Here is a 21,415-nt window from a genome sequence, read left to right on the forward strand (position 1 = left end):
GGCATAATTATCTGTGTGGGCAAAGCAGAGAAAGGGGAGGTACTCTTGCCCCTTAAGACCTCATAAGGAGCAAAAGTCCAGATAGGCCCATCTGAGCTTTCATTTTCTCCAAGGCAGAACAGGATACCCAGGGCTCGGTTTACACCTATTACAATTTCTAGCCCTTGGGGCAGCATAAACAAGCTGGGGTAACTCATATTAATGTTAAAAAAACCTCATGAATTCGGAAAATGTCTTTCTTTATCAGCAAAACATTTGGAAAAGCCCATCAATTATAGATTTACCGCATATTTGTCTTTTAATAAGGTAAACAGCTCCACAAAAGACACAAGTAGGTAACAGTAATACTTTTAGGCTACTTTTAGAAAGTCCAGTTTAACTCTGACTTTTAGAAAGTCCAGTTAAACTCTGAATGAGCAGTTCTTTATACGAGTGATCTAATTGGTAGTGCTGAAGGATTTTACACAACATCCTCCTCACATTATTCAGACTTTGGAAGTCTTGCATACTGGTTCATGTGTCTTCTTTATTTATATTTGAAAAACATCCAGACCGCAGACATTGCTTTAGGTTCACTTCCGCATGAAAGCCCCATGGATTAATCATTGCAGCTCTAGTTACAGTGAAGTGTGAAAAATTAAGACAAAAAAGGTTCAGACACCTACTAATGTAATACAGTTCCAGCGATATTCTTGTTGGTAATACGTGTGCCTTAAGTCATGTTTGAAATGACAATTTCAACGTGCATAACATAAGTGAGGGTTCCAAACAATTGTCCTTAGATAGTTGAGGAGGTTTGTTCTCAAGCATGCAGACTTAACCTGGTTGGTCGCCACATAGTTTTTATCCACGATGTTCCACTATGGACTATGGTTACCTGGTCCTCAGATCTTTGCAGGGTAAATCCAGATAGCTAGCTAGACTATCTGTCCAATCTGAGGACTGTGGTTACCTGGTCCTCAGATCTCTGCAGGGTAAATCCAGACAGCTAGCTAGACTATCTGTCCAATCTGAGGACTATGGTTACCTAGTCCTCGGATCTCTGCTGGGTAAATCCAGACAGCTACCTAGACTGTCCAATCTGAGTTTTATGTTGACAGCTAAAACTACTTCTAAATGTACACATGTTTCACCAAAACAACTTTCTTCCTGAGACTATTTAGCAGAGGCACCATGGCTCCATCCAGCGCTTAGCCCCGCCCATGACAGTTGTAATTGGTTTAAAAAGATGCCAATAAACCAGAGCATGTTTTTCTCCCATCCCAGAATGCTGTGTGGACTAGCCAGACCCACTTTTGTTGCGCGGTGGAGGAAGGTCTGGCAAAGCGAGACTAGTCGCCACATGATGTTTTGTTTCCTTCCAGACCTGAGAGACAGTTAGCAGGTAGCGGTTAAGTGAGTAGGTGAAAGGTCAAACGCGTGGGGAAACGGGGGGGAGTCAACATCCTGTTGTAGTGAGCATCTGGGCGAAGGGAGAGTCCCTGACCACAGATTCATAGTGATGCCAAAGGGCACCAACGTCTGCACACAGAACACCATCATTTCCTCCATGTGGGAACATTAGGTTCAAAGTTTCTCAGTACTAACATGCTGTATATTAACTAGCTCCTCCTGTCCCTTCATGCCATGAAGACCCCCTGTGTATCACAGCTGCAAATTTGAATCGATTAGTTGTCAACTATGAAATTAATCGCCAACTATTTTAGTAACCCTTAAATCGGTTTGACACATTTGTAAAACTGATGTCAGCATGTTAAATGTGAATATGTTCTAGTTTCCTTTCTCTGATTGGTTTGAAAAAGTGTCATTAAACCAGAGCATGCCCCCCCCCCATCCCAGAATGCTGTAAATGTAAATGTGCTGTATTTATATAGCGCTTTTCCAGTCTTAACAACTGCTCAAAGCGCTTTTACATCTAAAGGGAACATTCACCATTCATACACTGTGGCCGGGGCTGCCGTACAAGGTGCCACCTGCTCATCAGATAAACATTCACACACAGATGCGCAGCACCGGGGGCAACTCGGGGTTCAGTGCCTTGCCCAAGGACACTTCGACAATGACTGCAGGGGCAGGGATCGAACCACAAACCTTCCGATTGGCAGGCAACCTCTCTACCACTGAGCCACAGCCGCTGTGAGGAGGAGCCAGACTCCACTGCTTCGCAGCGCGTGGATGACCAAACGACTAATTGATTAATTCAGAAAATAATCCACTTTGATTTTTGCTCAAAAATGTTGTCTTCAGATGTCTTGCACTGCCTAAACCTGAGGGAGTCCAAAACTTTATTTAAAAATTACATTTTTTATATGTCCTGAAACAAGGTGAAACAGAAAAAGCACAGCAAGTTCAGCAACTTCTTAAGTAAATGACAAACCTCTAACCAGTAAATTGTCCTTGGAGTAATTGATAAATACGTAGTTTCAGCATTATTTATCTTATACGCCAGATGACCAGAAAATAGAAACCTACCTTAAAGTACCCATATTAAGAAAAAAATCCCTTTCTGGGATTTGGGGGGGGGGTTATCTTGTGTCTCTGGTGCTTCCACACGCATACAAACTTGGAAAAAGCTATTCATCGTGTTCTGAGTGAGATCCGGTTTCTGAATGTCCTCTGTCTTCAGTCTCCGGGTAAGCTGTTCTGGCTTTTTTTACGTAACTAGCCGAGACAAGGTGGTTAACTGTTGCATGCTAGCTTGTTCTCAATGGCAAAACACTGCTACAACTATTTGACCTTAATCTCCAAAAGAACTACTTCCTGTCCCTGTTGTGGAGGTTTTCCACAAGTGGCCCTCGTCTAGAAGAAGTCTCCCAGCTAACCCTGCCTTGGACTGACCAAAGCTAGAGAAATAGTTATCTAGCTGATGGGATCTTACCTAACTACTGAGCATGTGCAGCTCCCAACAAAGATAGTGTAGAAGTGAGATGTCTCACGTTATAGCTGAAACAAGTGAGATGTCTCACTCTGTAGCTAAAACAGAGACCTGACCTGGGCAGAATATGGGCGCTTTAATGCATTCAGACAAAAGTCGTGCAAAAACTTTACAAAAAAATGTAAGTTGTTGTTGACACTGACACAGAGAAATTGATTTAACTCTGTGAGGCTGCATACTGTACCAACTCTGTTTCTAAGTGAGTGAGATCAATGTTTGGATTGGATTAATTTGTGCTGAATATGCAAGAATGAATTGAACATACTGTACTGGTGTTTCTGTTAATTTCTCCCCTGACCAATCACTCTTTCTTTCTTTTTACAGTTATAGTTTTGGTGTTATTATGGGATTAGTTGCTATGCGTCCCCAGGTAGATAGAAAGGGAAAATAAAGTAAAATTAAAAGGGACAGTCATCTATCTGAAGTCTGCAGGTCTAGCTGTACGGGCTTGTTTGCGAAAGCTACTGAACTGTCACCTCCATGAAATATAAACCTAAACATCCATACACACATGCACAAGCACATTAAAATATGCATTCTTGTGCAGCAGCGTGGAGGACCTAAAGAGTGTTAAGGACACACAGAAGAATGCAGAAGTGTTGCAAACAAAATGTAGGTACAAACACATACGCTTTCACTAATTTAGTTTAGTTAGCAACACACACACACACACACAATTACATTTTCAATTTTATTGGATTTCTAGTATCAAATCATTACAAAAGTTATCTTGAAACACAAATAGAGCAGGTTTAGACCACTCTATAATTTACAGATAGAGCAGGTCTAGACCGCTCTATAATTTACAGACAGAACAGGTTTAGACCACTCTGTCATTTAGAGATAGAGTAGGTTTAGACCGCTCTATAATTTACAGATAGAGTAGGTCTAGACCGCTCTATAATTTACAGATAGAGCAGGTCTAGACCGCTCTATAATTTACAGACAGAACAGGTTTAGACCACTCTATAATTTACAGATAGAGTAGGTTTAGACCGCTCTATAATTTACAGATAGAGCAGGTCTAGACCGCTCTATAGTTTACAGATAGAGCAGGTCTAGACCACCCTATAATTTACAGATAGAGCATGTCTAGACCACCCTATAATTAACAACAATAACAAAGCCCCAACAATTCTAGTAAAACGCCTTCTAGGAAAACACCGGGGACAGACCAAGGCTCTTGGTAGGCGGTGTCTGACGGGGCTGGTTGGGGGGGTGATGAACAGTGGCAATAACAATCACAAGAAAGATAATGAACAGAATGGTAGTAGTAGTAGTTCATGGCAAAGCAGAACTCTGCAGGGTGTTACAGGGTGTAGCGCTGCATAGCAGGGCATAGGTAACGTAGCGCGCGCTCGCGCGCACACACACACACACACACACAGGCTTGTGTATCTGTTACCTCAGGTTTGTATGGGCATGTCAGATCTGCTCCTACTCCTCATGGAGAACAGCAGAGGTCTGCGTCATCCTCTCTCATATTGTTAGTGTTTTCTATAGTATCTGTTAATGTTGGTCATATTTGGTGTGTGCATCTGTAGAAGGGGCCAGTTGAAGATGCTGTGATGTGTCACCTGTTATATAGAAAATGTCATTAAACTGTGGGTATTAGAGAGATATTTTTAAACATTTTTGGGTCGTTGTACAATGATACATTCAAAACATGAAAATATTATCTTCAGTTTACAGTTTTTTTGATTGCTAAACTGAAGCCTCATGTTCAAAAACTCGAACTACGGCCTGCACTACCAACAGTCACCTGTTTAAATATTTCAAATAGCATTTCAAATATTCTTATTGCGGCTTGGAAACCCTGTGTTTAATCCTTCCCAGTTTCATTGAAGACTCCTGAATAGAGCCCGACCGGTAATTGATTTTTTAAGGCCGATACCGATACAAATATTTGATCATTTAAAAATCCGATATGCCGATATATCATCATATTTATATATTTTTTTAAATCCAGAAATGCGTTACAAAACATAAACAGATTTCCTTAACATTATTTATTTGTAGTTATTTATGAGTTCTTACTAAAATTATAGGATAATAATTTGTTTTATTGTCTCAACAGAATATCAAAATATATTAAAGTTTTGATAAATAAAATATATAAAAATACAAACCTAAGATATGAAACTTAAAGTCCTTTGAACAAAAACCCTTCGCCCTCTGGTGGACAGAGTATGAAACGCCATCACTAACAGGGATGTTGTATAGCGTCCTCTGGTTGACAGACTATGCCACACCAACGCTCATACCATCGTTTTTATTTTTTAAATATGAATTTATACTGATATAAATTCTGATAGATGGGGAAATGCCTTATATCAGTTGGGGTGTACTCCTGCGCTCAGACAAGAGAAGGGGACAGAAGCCACGTGCGTAGCTATTAAAGCTGTATTACACTGTTTAATCCGTTATGGATATGTGTGCTGTAATAGCTGAGCAGTGTGTTACATTTATGTAATTTATTACAGAGAAATTAATGTTATTTGTAGTATTGTTTCTAGTTATATGCTGGTGGTATAACATTTAGTTTGGGTAAATAATGTTCAAAGTAAGTCAGATGCTTATTAATGTGCATTATGATTTGCTTATATTTCAGAACCACATCCAACACCCATGTTACGTCAACTACAACTTCATAGTTCATAGTTAACTTCACGTTGGAGTTGGAGTAAATGTATCTTCTTTTTACAAGCCTATATTTTAGTTATATGAGAAACATTGTTACACGTTTTGAAACAACACACAAACACACACACACGCACGCACACACACACTGTAACTCAGAACAGTCCTCACTGTGGCACACACACACACACACACACACACACACACACACACACACACACACACACACACACACATACACTGTCACTCAGAACAATCCTCACTGAGGCACACACACACACACACTATCACTCAGAACACAGAGTAAAGACACTAATATCAAACACTAGATACAATAGACAACATACCAACTTTTCATCTTTACAGTTTGAGTAATTTAAGTTACTTCACACTACTCAATAGTTTCTTTAAAAAAAAGGATATAGATTTTATAATATACCAATTTGACATAAGGTAAACAAGAAGGAACGATAATCAACAGTTTGCTTCAATATGCAGTAATATTTAGTCTCTAGTAATTTATGGAATTACTGAAAAACAACTAAAGATACTGATACTGATCCTGCGTCTCACAGCATCATGCAGCTGCTTGTCTTCATCACACTGGATGTCCGCATCATCTCCAATTACCAATGAATGTACTGTTCCCATTGCTTTCACCTCCATTACTTTCCGAGAACGTAGTTTTACTATAGTAAAGGAGGTATTTTTCACTTTTTTATAGCTGTGTATGTAACCTCAGACATGTTGGTAGGCTTTTTTAAGCTTCCTCTATATTAATTGAAACTTTCACAGATAGTGCTGTGATATTGTGTTGAGCATCCATAACTCAAACTTTTCTGATTGCTTTCTTTGTTTTGGGTGTCATCCAGGTTTGAAAAGGAGTCAGGACAGCCTCTGGACCAGTCGACCGCGACAGCGATGCCTTCTAACAAATACTCTGCTGCTATCATGGAGGAGAGCAACAACATGACGGCCACAGTGAGTCACACACACACACACAACAGCCAGGAGAGGTCACAGTGTTCTACATCTACTACTTAAAGCCAAACCATTTAGAAAAACAAAACCCTCTCATTAACACACTCACACAAACTCTCATACACACTCTTCTCCGAGCCAGCTGTGGTTTTAAAAGAGAGTGTATCAATGCCGAGGCAGGTGCCCAGACAAGAGTGCCAGCATATTACATGGGCCTAATTGAGAATGCATGCTGGCTGTGATGGTGTGTGCATCGACAGCTGCATCTACACAAAGAGGATATGTGGGATAGATAGAAGGATGGAGGTAAAACTGGAAAGAAGGAGGCAAGGAAAAAGGATTGATGGAAGGGTGGATGGAGGTTTGCACGGCATACTAGCCTCTTTATGTTCTCCAAAAATGGGTTTTACTAGTCAGAGGAAAACACATGCACACACACACACGCACACACACACACACACACACACTCACACACACACGCTCACACACAAACACACAAACATTTCCTGATTCACACACTCTGCACTTTCGCAATCCGTACACACTTTTCCTCTCTGCTTCACATTAACTCACCCGCACCCACTTTCACTCTCACACTTTCATAGCTTGCAGGCATACAGAATGCACACACACACACACACACACATACACATACACACACAGAGGCTCCTGTTGTCCGTTACTACTTGTTCCTCTTTTTAAGTCTCATATATCACTCCTTCTAAGAGGGACACTTCCTTCCCTCTGCCATTTGCTTTACTTGTCTTTTTCCCCCATTTCACTTCATTTTCTTCTTGTCATCACAGCTTTCACCCCTCTCCTCTGTTTATCATTTACTCGTCTCCATGTTAACAATAGGACAGATTCACGCTAACTCAAATAGTGCCAAATTTCAGTACCTGAGAACGCATAAGCGTGAGCTTACTTGTCCTCACTGCATGTTGACAGAGAGCAAAGGGCTGACACACACACACACACACACACACACACACACACACACACACACACACACACTCACACACACACACAGAGGAGCAAACTCATGCAAACTACGGCGTATGCAGTTTGGTTTAGGTCAAGGTAAATAAATAAGTCGCAAGTTGCAAGACAGGTTTTGGAGGAGTTTTATTTTTTGCTTGGTGTAAAGTGTTTTAAATTCAATTCAATTCATTTCAATTCAATTTTATTTATAGTATCAATTCATAACAAGAGTTATCTCGAGACACTTTACAGATAGAGGAGGTCTAGACCACACTCCAGAATTTACAAGGACCCAACAGTTCTAGTAGTCTCCTCCAGAGCAAGCAACAGTGCGACAGTGGCGAGGAAAAACTTCCTTTTAGGCAGAAACCTCGGACAGACCCACGCTCTTGGTACGCGGTGTCTGACGGGCCGGTTGGGGTTAGAATGCCAACGAGTGGAAATAACAAAAATAGAAAAATTGTAGTTTGTAGCAGTTCTTTGTAGTAGTTCATGGCATAGCAGGGCACTGTGGGCATTACAAGGCACAGCAGGACGTAGCTGGGCATCGCAGAGCGTAGCAGATGAACATGGCATCACAGAACGTGTAGCGGGACCATGGCGACAGCTGCTACCATGATTTTGAAGCCTCTCTGATCCGAGGGAACATGCTGGGGAAAAAAGAACATAAGGACTCCGGAGAATGACTCCCCTGAGCTAGGTTAGTAACAAGTATTTCTGGGACATGGATGCACATAAATGGAAAGATAGAAAGATAGAGGAGAGAGGAGCTCAGTGTTTCAAAGGAAGTCCCCAGCTGTCTAAAACTGTTACAGCATAACTAAGAGAGACAAGGTAAAGAGAGGGGCCTGGTCAGGCTAGAACTCTCCCCAACCGGATCGGGCTGTATGCCAAGTCTCCCTTTAGTTTTATTATATCCTTGATTATATGATAGACAGATCCGACAACTATGACGAGAAGCAGGTGGGTCGGGTTAGGCGGACGCTGCAACTCCTCACTCCCTAACAATATTTAATTCTATTATGCTATTTCATATGCTATATGAAAAGAAACCTGGGGTTGTTCCTATTTTCCTCTATTAAAGACGAGTAGTACGCTGCTCTGGCATTACGGAGGGCCTGACTACAAGTTTTAAGACTATCTTGCCAGATTAAACGAGAATTTTCCAATTTGGTGGAACGCCAAATCTTCTCAAGTTTCTGCGAAATTTGCTTTAATTTGCGAGTTTCAGTGTTATACCATGGAGCTAACCGTCTTTGTTTTAATATCTTCTTTTTTAGAGGGGCAACAGAGTCGAGTGTCGTTTCAAGCGAGTCTGCTGCACTATCAACAAAATGATCGATTTGAGTCCTCCGTTACTTTGTGACTTGGTAAAGAATTAAATGCTAATGGAATCACATCCTTAAATTTAGCTACAGCACTATTAGATATACATCTTGTATAGAAGGTTTTGCCTAATGGCGTGTAGTTCAGCAGTATAAACTCAAAATACTGCTATCAAACATTGGTCCGATAAAAAGGGATTCTGTGGGAACACTATTAAATGTTCAAGTTCAACACCATACACCAGAACAAGATCGAGGTTGTGGTTAAAACGGTGAGTAGGTTTATGAACACTTTGAGAGAAGCCAATATAATCTAATAGAGAGATAAACGCAGTGCTAAGGCTATTATTCTCATCGTCCACATGAATATTAAAATCCCCTACAATTCTAACTTTGTCCGTTTTTAGCACTAAATTTGACAAAAACTCTGCAAATTCAGATAAGAATTCAGAGTATGGACCAGGTGCTCGGTACACTATAAGAAATAGAACTGCGTTGATTTCCAACTTGGGTGTGAAAGACTAAGAACAAGACTTTCAAATGAGTTATAGTTCAGTTTAGGTTTAGAGCTTATTAGTAGGATAGAATCTAAGATAGCTGCAACTCCACCTCCTCGGCCTGTGCCTCGAGGAATGTGAGTATTAATATGAATGGGAGGGGTGGATTCATTTACACTAACATATTCTCCATCACCCAGCCAGGTTTTAGTAAGACAAAATAGATCAATATTAGAATCTGATATTAATTCATTTACTAGTACACCTTTAGAAGAGAGAGATCTGATGTTTAAGAGTCCACATTTAATTCTCCTATTCTTTTGCACTATTGCACTTGTGGTTTTAATTGTTATGAGGTTTTCATGCACAGCTCCTCTTCTGTTTACCTTTGATTTAAGTCATTTCAATGGTCGGGGGGGGGGGGCATTATGGGGTTTTTACTAGGTAACTCCTGAAATAAAGGAGCAGAGAAGTGTGTTAGACTGCGACTCTGCCTCCTGGTCCCAACTCTGGATTGTCAAGGATAAGGTCCACTAATAAACTTGTCAAGATTTCTAGAAATGAGAGCTGCTCCATCCCAAGTGGGATGAATGCCGTCTCTCCAAATCAGACCAGGTCTTCCCCAGAAAGACTGCCAGTGATCCACAAAGCCCACATTATTGTCTGGAACCCACCCCGATAGCCAGCGGCAAAATGACGACATGCGGCTATACATGTCATCACTGGTTAGATTTGGCTGGGGTCCAGAGAAAACTACGACTTCGCGTATGTACACACCAATTCAACGTTTATCTTGGTCACCTCCGTTTGCCGTAAATTAGTAAATAACATCATGTTCTAAGTAAATAGGACAAAAAGATTTGGAATTATTTTCACAACTGGAATTATTTTTGTTGTTATTACAGAGAAAAAGTACTAAAAAAAGTACCGTTGGGTACCGGAAATTAATTTAAGGTACCGGTAGCAATAAAAATGTGAAAGGTACCCGAACCCAATCGGACTTCCTGAATGTAGCCGTGTCTCAACACAAAAGAAACCAGGGAAAAACGTTTTTAAAAAGCGCAACCGTACAATAAGCAGGAGGAAGTAATTGATTATGGTCTGTGATTCACTTCAACACCTCTAATAAGAATACACCAATAGTACAATCTGGGTTGTTTCTACTTGGTTGAAATCCAGAGCCAGACTGATAATTAAGAGGAATGTATTAACTGGACGTGCAGTTTAGGGCTACACAACTTGGAAAGAATGGCATATTGCGAATGCAATTCGCAATACTGCAATAGCAAAAAAAAATTATCTTGAAACTGTGGAATACCTGTAAATAATACAGTGTGATACACAACCCCTCCTATTTACTTTGCAATTACCAGGAATAGACCTGAAACAAGTTATGTGTTCTTCTGCTCCTTAGAAGTCATTCTCTCTGGTTGAAAGCAGTTTCTAGAAAGTCTGGACATGCAGAAAGGGGTTTGGCCTCAGGGGTCCCACATGAATTAGGGCTACCTTAGGTAGATGGCTATCTGAGGACACATTCTTTCAGCAGCAGCCTGAGGGCAGAAACAGAATGTGAATGATGGCGTCAGCAGAATGTCTGGGGGCATTTATAATGGCCGATTAAAAAAGAAGTCGTATTTGTATTTTTAAATTTTCAGTCATCAGAATCATTTAAAATGTATTTATTTTACCTTTATTTAACCAGAAAGAAAACTCATTGAGATTAAAAATCTCTTTTCCAAGAGTGTCCTGGCCAAGTTAAGCAGCAGCACAAACAACAAGGTTGCAGACATATAACAAAATAAATATATCATAAATATAAAACATGACAAATAAATGATTCCAATATATGCATATTTAAAAATTAAAATAAAAACAGACGGTTCACTATGTCATGAATGTTGGCAGTGCATAGTCAGTCCACCAGAGGACGCTCTACAACGTCCCTGTTAGTGTTGGCGTTGCATAGTCTGTCCACCAGAGGAAGCTCTACAACGTTCCTGTTAGTGTTGGAATTGCATAGTCTGTCCACCAGAGGACGCTCTACAACGTCCCTGTTAGTGTTGGAGTTGCATAGTCTGTCCACCAGAGGACGCTCTACAACAAAAAACGAAAATGAAAAATGTAGTTTTCAAAATTCCTGAGCTTAACTTCCCTTGGAAAATGTACTGAAAATTAACAATTTTTAACTAAAACATGCTTTAAGACCTGGTATTACTTTTGCATGTGTATTTCCCCCGAAATAAGTTCTCTGTTAAAAAGGTCTGAAATTAAAATTGTGCGAACATTTCTTTTCCATTATTTTAGAGAATAACTTCCCCTTTGCAGCCCTAGTCTCAAGTTGTAGTCAAGGACAAGAATCCCGGGGTTTTTATGTAAATTCTGCACGCTTGCTTTTTTGTTGAGGCCCGCAGCATCCCGGACAAAAACTTGGCTCGCTCTGTTTTTGGTTTTGGTTGGCTGAAAGATTAACGCTCCTAAAGACATAAAACTCACTTACATGACGATTAACTGCATGCAGCGTTTTGGAACTGTCCTGCTAAAGTGATCGCTGTACACCTACGGTCCAAATTATTTAGGCCTCGCTAAGATGTTATGACAGCGCTGTCGGACGCCGCGGGGCAGACTGTTGTTCAGTGTGGAATGTGTGTGTGTGACGCATGTCGGTGAAATCTGCACAGTGCCAGACTTTAAACACTGCTTTACCACACACACACAAAGAGGAGGAGGAATAATATTGACCAGGAAGGCAGATTAATGATAATGACGATGATAATAGTCACACCGCTACCTAGTAAACATCAAATCCCATTTTCTGGTCAAATTCCCTTTCACACCAAATATTTACAACAACAAAAAAGACCACATTGGTGCTGTTATCTGAACCATATGGTACAATTTCACAACTCTTAGTACAAAACTCCAAACTCATTACACTTGTAAACTTGGTTACCATAGTGTATTTATTTATATTGTAAAATCCCTTGCCACACATTCATTGATACAATTTTTTTTTTGGTGACATGTCATGAGAAGATACAGTATGGTTGCATCACCAAAACACAACATAATACTATCTTTAGTATAAGTTAAGTTAAGTTAAGTTGTTTTATGTAATTACCTGATAATCCAGTAACACACCATGACACATCAAATCGCGGTTAGAAGTGCTGAAAGTAATATGCTACAGAAGTGTAAAAGTCAGATTACAGTTTTCACATTAGGGAATCCCGTCCCTCCAGGATTTCACTGCCTTTTTTTCAGATTATTGCGCCCCAAAATGCCTGATTGAAAAAATTGGGATAAAAGTTTTGATGTTTTTTGTATGTTTATTGCAATGAAGTTGCGGGAGACAGAGAAAGTTAGAAAAAAGTTGAGATTTGTTTTGTATAGTTCTTTAAAAATTAAAAAAAGGAAACCTGTTTGAAGAGAATAAAACAACTCTTGGATTTCATATAGTAACCTTACCAGAAAAGGCTCAGGATGCTGCAAATGTTGATATCATATGAAAGTAGCGGGTGGATTTAAGACAAGAAATAATAATTTATGTGACATGCCTGTCAGTGGCTTGTTGATCTTTACCTACTCTTGTTGATCTTAACTTACCCTAACCCTTACTGTTGGTTAGTTTCCTATCCTGGCCTGGGACACTCATACAGATTAATATAGCACTTATTGGACTTTAACTTATCATTTACTTACAATAAGGAGTGTAGCTGTGCTCAATTTAGGTCATCCTGTACCACGTATCATCTCAGTTTTTTTCTGCATCTACCGTGTGTGTTTGTGTGTGCGTGTGTGCGCGCGTTAGTCAAGCACCAGCCCCCACTAACCCTGACCCTGCTGCAGAGAGCCGACAGGATTGAACCAGCAGCTGCTTTCACCGCCTTCAGAGTGAAAAATCATTACAGCGTATATTGATGTTGAAATGTTACAGGTCTGCAGGATGGTCTGACGTATTTTCGGTCTTTCGCTGTGCGTTTTGTTGGTGAATGTGAGATGTTGGATTCACACACGTCTCGTCTTCATATGAGAAACAAGGAAAAGAATTTGTCCCACACAAGTTGTAATGAAACATTTAGTCTACAGATTTTTTTATTGTGTTTTGCATGTTATTACATGCTTAAGCCTTAAAGGTGCCCTGCCACCTGTATCTGAAGTCCTACCATAGACTCTGGATATTGGTTGCCGTGGTTACCTTGTGTCATGCCATTCTAGCATGGAATAGAAAGCCTGCAGGAAGACTCAGTTCAATTTGGGCCAGTTCTCATTAATATTCAACCAGCTAAGCTGCTTGACTCTGATTGGCTAACAGCTAGCCAATGAGAGTTGGGCTATCAGCATCCTTTACCCAGCTCATGAATAGTGATGAGCTCAGGCTGCATGACATCAGACTTACCAGCTATTGTGATTGTGATTGGTCTGATTTCTCCTCTTATTTCTAGCCAGTGGCTAGAGCTGACAGAAGAGGTAGCAGTTCATCTACACATTCACCACATACAACAAACACATATGGACCTCCGATTTCAAAAATGGAAGTTTGGTGTGACAGGGCACCTTTAACCCTGCTTTTGAAAGTCCCCTTCTCTCCCAGTGATCTTCCAAGTCAGAGGCTGAGTCATGTTTAAAGGTGGAGAACATGAAACATGACGTGGTCAGAGGTAATATGATAGAGTAGATCATAGCCTATAAGTGTTTTGGCTAATTATTTTATGAATGTCTCATTAGACCATGTGTATATACAGAATATTCAACTTTTTGTCAGTCACTCTGTTTTCTGATTTGTCTGGAGACAATAACTTTTAAATAAAAGTCAACACAAAATAATCTGTTATTAACTTATTTGCATTGAGCATCAAGTTTTTCTAGAGAGAATCGCAATTCATCTAAGAATGGATTCTTTTTCCCACCCCTACCCTTCACGATTACCTCTAAGTGAAATCAATTAGCAATGACGAGAATACGTTATGTGTGGTTACAGCCATTTGGATGATCTGCTTTGAGTTTTCTACTAAGAGTTGGGAGGTTTTACGACCTACTCGCAATAATAGCACCAAAGCAATACAAAAAACTATAAAGTGAAGCTGTGGAGAGGAGGGGATAAAAGTCATTTTACAAGGTTTCTGTTGTGTTTTTCCACTTTTACTTTCCAAGAATTTGCAAACAAAGACGCCAACTCAGCTTCTTTTCTCTGTGATAATACAGGAGTCGTCCCCCCCCCCACACTTCATTTACAAAAGCAGACCTGGTCTGGTTTAGTTTGGACCGAGAGAGCAGGAGGAGTAGAGATTTTAACAAAATGAGTTGAAAAAAGAAAATTAGAGAGGAGGGGTAACAAGAAAGCTGGAGTGATCTCGAAGGAGGAACGGAACGAGAGGCATTTGCTTCTGTCCTAACAGTCCAAAGTTAATTCACAGTGCATTTTCTATTGCTGCAAAGACAAATGCAGATGGGTTTGGACTGATAAAATGAGATTTCGTGTTGCTACATTTTCTCAGAACGTTTTTAAATGGGTCTAAATTAGGGCTGTGTAGTATGGAGAAAATAAAATATCACAATAGTTTTTGACCAAATACGTCGATATTGATACAGCAACAAAATTGTAGTGTTGACTATTGGCGCTTTTACAATAAAAATTCACAATAACATTTTAGATAAATATTTATTGGTAATGTGGATATAATGACTAGGTGGGCAAAGGCAAATAATAGAACAGCTACGCTCTGGTAAGATCAGAAATGACATCACTTTACTGTAATCCAGCCTTTAAAACCAGGGAAAGACGCTTATGCCATATTACAATATCCAAAATCTAAGACGATATCTAGTCTCATATCATAATATTAACATAATATCGATATATTGCCCCGCTCTAGTCTAAATTGTCATACTTCTTTTGCATGAAACAATGTCAAATGGCCCTAATTTGAAGGACACTTTGGGAAATGTTTATTCGTTTTCCTGCCCAGAGCTGGATTAGACGAGTGATATGCCACTCTAATATTTGTGTGTTACATATGTCGGTTTTATTATTGCCAAAAATAGCAAATGTTAGAATAAAAAAATCATTTTTTTACTGAGGGGTTTTGTGCCGGACTATTTCCTGGTCCAGGACCAGTGGAGGTAAAAAACCTAGTATTAGAAAAAAAATCTATTGCAAACCACCTTGAACCTTTTACATTTATGAATAAATCAGATTGCTTATTTTATTATTTGATTCCGTTTGGAGTTTTTCCAAATCCTCAAAAGCTTATTCAAACACAAGGTGAGCTACTTATCATTACTATTACTGTGATTATTACTAAGCATTAGGAAAAATCACAAAAGAAACTGATAACAACAACCAGTCAAATAAGTATTTTACAGATGGAATTTTGGATAATCTTAATTTATAGTTATATCCTGAACTGTCGTGTTATTATCCCTGTTTATCTGTGGTCATGACATTTTTATCACCACATTTCCTGACAGCTGGGCCCAACTTGTTCAACCGATTATTAATTTGTGCCTCTGAGGCCGGAGTGTGTGTTTCTGCATTTCTCATAATCATTTAAAGAACTATTCCATATGTAATTTTAATGGATGTTCTTTCACATTTTATTTCGCACTGATTTACTTCATCTTCATTTTGAACAAAGATTATCTAAGTGAGAACTGATACAACTCAGTTTGAGGCAGAGACTGTGACCTCCAACGCAATATAGAGATGTTTTATATCTCACATTTTGATTTGCCATCATAATGTATCTTAGTCTTCAGTCATTTAACTCAACCAAAATAAGAATCAGGATCAAATTCAGGATCAGCGGGTTTTTTATGCCCACTTGTACACTCCCGAGGAAAAAACGTTCCACAGACACAGCGTAGCTTAGCAGCTTGTGGCATGCAGATAAAGACACAGGGTAGCTTTAGCTGAGCAGACAGCATGGCAACTGCCTTCCTGTGAGTGTCTGTTTAAAACAACAAAAGGTAAAGCATGTGGGCTCTGACTGAGCTTGAATCGTTGTGCACCTGGGTAAACTAATGCTGCTTTCAGTTGCCCTTTTTTGAGAAACTCTTAACTGCTGTTGTAAAGACACATTGGGCCATCTAGCGGCTCTAATTGTGGCATTGCTGTCACTGTTGAAAGAAAATCAAAAATGGAAACAAATTGTGAACTTGATCTCGAAAGTCAAATAGAATCGTGGATTTGGAGAATTATAACACCCCTACCTGTCAATCAATGGGCAATGCCTTCAATCAGAAGCACTGAAAGTGGACTACTGAGTAAACTAGGAGGTAGAGTGGCGACTGCCTCATATCGACGGTTGTAGTGACGCCCATTCAGTAAGCTGATGGCGTTCAAAGTGGGTGCCCGAAACCACTGTTGTCCCCTGTCTTCCATTCCAACCCATGTTATTTCATAGACTTGGACATCATCTGGACAGATTATGACTTTACACAGTTGTCTTGTGTCTAGTCTCCCCTGCGACTGCAGTCACCGCTCACCTCCGTTCCCCTCCAGAACCCCCCTCATGTAGAAAAAATCTGCTGCCGATCCTCCTGAAATATGACCAGAAGAGGACTTTCACAAACATATGCTAACTTCTTACCTTGTTATCTTAGTAAAAGCAAACACATGGATTAAAAAAATGAGCTCGTAGGAATGAAGAATCTGTTTTTAAATCTGGAGGTTTTTGTGGATATATTTCAGTATATTATATACATACACAAACATTTAACATTAATAAGAAATAAAGAATAAATAAAGAAATGGAAACAAATACAAAGTTCAGCATCAAATAAAGAAAAATGCTAAATGGGTTGAGTGCAGAATACCACGAAATATATAGTGTAGTAGTATAGGCTGGGGGGGGTGGCCTGCATTTCTCCGTCTTATGTCTTGTAATTGTACTTTGGACGGTTGGTTGGCAAAGTTAGAAGACATCAAAATGGGTATCCATAAAAATAACGATTCATCAGATAAGTGAATAATTGTAGATGACTTTTAACAAGTTATTTTCTCTTTTACTGGATGGGTTGTGTGAAACTAGAACATATTCACATAAAACAATTTTTTGATTAAACAAACTAGTCTCTCTCTCTCTTTCTCCCTCCCTCTCCCTCCCTCTCTCTCATTCCTTTCTCACACTCGACCATCTTGAGCACACACTTTCTGCTCAAGTTCACCAAGTTCATTTATAACAGAGGAAATTTGGCATCGTGACCACCACACCACATGCTTTCCCTGTTTTACGACATTTAACAATCACAAACAGCCTCAGATAAGCGTAGCTGTGACTTTCCTTAAAAAGTCAGCACAATCTCACACATTTCCATCTGTTTCACAGCTGCTCCGTCTCTCCCCTTTGTCTCTTTTGCACCAAATCACCATTATTTGTAAAACGAAGATTAAAATCCCACCTGATTATACAAAAATACGCTGGGTAACATATTATTTAAATACTTGTTACATAATTAAAAACCTGTTCTTGAGATTTATAAGATTTATAGCACTGTAATGTAGTCTGTGTCTGTGGTCGCCCGGATAGCTCAGCTGGTAGAGTGGGTGCCAATATATGGAGGTTCACTCCTTGTCGCGGCAGCTGAGGGTTTAACTCCAACATGCATCCCTTTGCTGCATGTCATCCCCCCCTCTCTCCCTTATCATGTCTTCAGCTGTTCTGTCAACAAAGGCCTAAAAATGGCTACAAAATCATCTTTAAAGTTTGCATAGCATGAAGACTGGCAACGGATAAACAGCAATCTTAGTTCAATTAAAAGTGAGAAAACACTATGCTTATTGTCATATTCTAACTTATTCATTTGTGTAATGTGGTTTTAGCAGCACACCAGAACAGATTTACGTGAGAAAAGAATATATTTTAAGTAGTAAAGGGTTAATGCAACAGTGGCTAGTACCCACATAAGGATCAGCCCCCTATGTTCCCAGGGTATGTGTGCCTCTAGAGTTTGGTAAAAAGCAGCAGTAGAATGAAGGGAGATGGAAATTTCAAACGCAGGTTGAATGTAAAAATCTGTTCAGCCCTTGTGGAGATATTATTGTCTAAACTCAAGAAAACTCGTGCCCATACATTTGAGGGCATATTGAGGAGTATAACATTAGTAGGCTCTGCGCTAGCCCCACCCAGGCAAACACACAGTGCTGCTCATCAGTGTAGGAACCCCTGGTTAAGTTGACTAAAAAGAGGAATAAAAAAATCATCTTTTGGAAATTGATCTCATTGCCTTAATTACAAAATTTGTGAAAAATCCAAACTTTGAGGACACCATTTTTCTTTGTGAATGAATAATGTACTGTACATAAATAAATGTTCTTCCTTAAAATACAGGGGGCATGAGTATACACCCCCCATGTTAAATCCCATAGAGGCCGGCAGATTTTTATTATGAAAGGCCAATTATTTCATGGATCAGGATACTATGCATCCTGATAAAGTTCCCTTGACCTTTACATACATCACATACCCTTTACCATATCTAGAGATTGGGATGGGATACTTGCCATAGGATCAAATCTCAATGTAAATCAAACCAGCTATTAAGCTAACTGAAATAACACACTGCCAATCTCTAGGCATGGTGAAGGGTATGTGATTATCTGGGGCTATTTTGAAGTAGGTTGTATTTTTCCTCATTTTTTAATTAAGGCAATATAATCTTTTTTTTTTTAGTTCACATACCTGCAGTACTACAGAGTACCCTGTACATGTAGCCTCATTTGAGCCAAAGACCCTCAGTGGTTTTCTTTTGCACACACAACCACAAACATAGCCTACATACACACATACTTAGACACACCCAAGTGTAATCTCCCTCAGTTAAATTGTTATCCGTACAATTTTTCTACTTCTCTTTTTCTAATCTGAGCGGGCATTAGGTTGAATAAGTATTTTTTAAGTGGGATGCCGCAGGTTCAAGTCTGAACAAGAGCTGAGACGCGCACGGTTGCAACCTAAACGCACCCGGCAGGTTCACACGGCGCCTTGTATTCACTTCCTATGAGGTGAGAAATAAAGCGATGCAGAGATAAAATGTCACCTTTAGGCTACCTGTGCTGACTCACAGATCCATCATCCGCTGTGTTATTCTTGTGCTTAAGGTTCACCCCAGGTGGACTCGGGGGTGCGCCTGACGGTCTCCAACATGTTAATGTCTTTAAATATATATTTACTCCATCACAGCGTTGTTGTTGGTTTTTGGCACCTTTTAAAGCAGCAGAGCTAGAAAGTGTTAGATTTATGAAAATAAAGCCCTGAGAGAAGGTAAGGTTCAGCTCCATGTTGCAAAACACATTCAGCCCGGGAGCTTTAGCTTTGAAGTAATTTGTCTTATCACCGCTGTTTTCATACCTTTTGTTTGCTCAACAAAAAGACAGATGCTTCCTGTCATTTTTCACCATTGCTTGCAAGACGTAGCTTGAAGAAAATGCTCTGTGTCAGATGTTATGCGCAGAACCTTAAAACCAGTGCTATATGTTATCAGTGAAGCAGTAAAAGTAGACAATGTTCTTGCTGGTACAATAAGCTGTACAATATGCGGGTATTGGAATTTCTCCAAGAGGTTTTTGCAAACAAGTGACCCAGGTGAAAAGCCGTCAAAGGCTACTTGCAGAGCGATTGTCCATTGCGCCTCGAGATGCAAACATAGCTTAGCGTCGTGCTTGTCAGCTTGTGGTTATAGAACTACAGGAAATAGCAGGCCTCATACCAGCTCAGCCTCTGTTATTTACCGTTAACATATTGTGGACTTGATGCATCCTGAGGGTTATTTTTCAAAACCTTGACAGCTGATTAAACCGGAATTAAATGGCTGATAAATTGCAAATGTGTTTTCAACCAAGTCAGCAATGTGCGCATGTGTTTCTATTAGGGATGTAACAATACCAAAAATCTAGGGCCGGTACCGATACCACCAAAAGTACACAATACTCAATACCAAAGTCTATACCCCGTTTTGAAAAAAATACAGTAATACATAACATTACCTAAAGCCCCCATCTAAACTAATTCCTAAATTGAAAGAAATGATATCCAATTTTATTTGGAATAACCCACATCCAAGGCTAGACTCACCCTACTTCACTTGATATACTGTACCAAATACCAAACTTCCTGTGGTATTATTGGGCATCCCAGACCAGTGTTTACACCAATGTGGTGAAACCGTATTCCCCATGCAAAAGTGACACTGGCTTTAAATTTTGGGCAGAAAGAGGGATAAGCAAAGTTATGGATATGTATAATAAGAACTTCTACTGTATAGCTTTGATGATTTACAGACAATTTATGCGGTCAGGTCTCCTCATTATACAAGATAATGGTAAATTGAATCTAAAGAATCTTCAAATAAAACAGGATCAGTTTAGTTTACAGAGCTGGATGTAGAGATCTCTAAGGATGAATGGAAGAGAGTTTGACAAGATGCACAAACCCAAACTACTAATACCAGGGCTATTTCCCAACACCTAGATAGCGGATTAGGCCGGAATTTCCCAGGTAGCCTAGCTTAATTTAGCCTAGACTCGGTTTCACGAAAGCAGAGGCAGATAAGTTACCGTGGAGATTTATTCTGCTCCCGACCAGGCTAAATAACCGGATTTATTAATCCTTTTCTGTTCACCCAGCAGCAATGCTTTTACTTTATTATTATTTATCGGCGGAACGATATTATCGGCCGATATTAGGCATTTCTGGATTAATCGGTATCTGCATTAACAATGCCTACCTAGTCTCCGCTTTAGCCTGACTCAACCTAATCTCTCCTCCTCAGCCTGGTCAACCTAGTCCCTCCTCCTCAACCTGACTCCACCTAGTCTCTCCTCCTCAGGCTGGTCAACCTAGTCTCTCCTCCTCAGCCTGACTCAACCTACTCTCTCCTCCTCAGCCTGACTCCACCTAGTCTCGCCTCCTCAGCCGGGTTGAACTAGTCTCTCCTCCTCAGCCTGACTCAACCCAGTCTCTTCTCCTCAGTCTGACTTGACCTAGTTTCTTCTCCTCAGTCTGACTCTACCTAATCTCTCCTCCTCAGCCTGGTCAACCTAGTCTCTCCTCCTCAGC

General features: G+C 39.9%; 2 protein-coding genes and 2 long non-coding RNA genes across 5 annotated transcripts in view; 1 reads left to right on the top strand and 3 right to left on the bottom strand.

Moving 5' to 3' along the window:
- The window catches only part of LOC117947610, a 34,148-nt gene extending 30,126 nt beyond the window's left edge, over positions 1-4,022 (bottom strand). The window contains exon 1 of the long non-coding RNA XR_004657274.1: positions 3,762-4,022. This is a non-coding gene — a long non-coding RNA (uncharacterized LOC117947610). The remainder of the gene's footprint in view (positions 1-3,761) is intronic.
- commd7 (COMM domain containing 7) overlaps positions 1-10,022 on the bottom strand; it is a 30,316-nt gene extending 20,294 nt beyond the window's left edge. For both annotated transcript variants that reach the window (XM_034876693.1, XM_034876692.1), the window contains exon 1: positions 10,015-10,022. The gene's annotated coding sequence lies outside the window, so the exon portion shown is untranslated. The remainder of the gene's footprint in view (positions 1-10,014) is intronic.
- dnmt3bb.1 (DNA (cytosine-5-)-methyltransferase 3 beta, duplicate b.1) overlaps positions 1-21,415 on the top strand; it is a 53,495-nt gene that overhangs the window by 7,658 nt on the left and 24,422 nt on the right. Inside the window, exon 2 of the mRNA XM_034876663.1 lies at positions 6,448-6,556. Within this exon, the coding sequence (XP_034732554.1) occupies positions 6,448-6,556 (109 nt within the window). The remainder of the gene's footprint in view (positions 1-6,447; positions 6,557-21,415) is intronic.
- LOC117947608 overlaps positions 13,944-21,415 on the bottom strand; it is a 14,341-nt gene continuing 6,869 nt past the window's right edge. The window contains exons 2-3 of the long non-coding RNA XR_004657272.1: positions 15,522-15,528; positions 13,944-13,954 (exon numbers count right to left, since the gene is read on the bottom strand). This is a non-coding gene — a long non-coding RNA (uncharacterized LOC117947608). The remainder of the gene's footprint in view (positions 13,955-15,521; positions 15,529-21,415) is intronic.

Source organism: Etheostoma cragini, chromosome 7, assembly GCF_013103735.1.
Source record: "Etheostoma cragini isolate CJK2018 chromosome 7, CSU_Ecrag_1.0, whole genome shotgun sequence".
Classification (NCBI taxonomy): Eukaryota; Metazoa; Chordata; class Actinopteri; order Perciformes; family Percidae; genus Etheostoma; species Etheostoma cragini.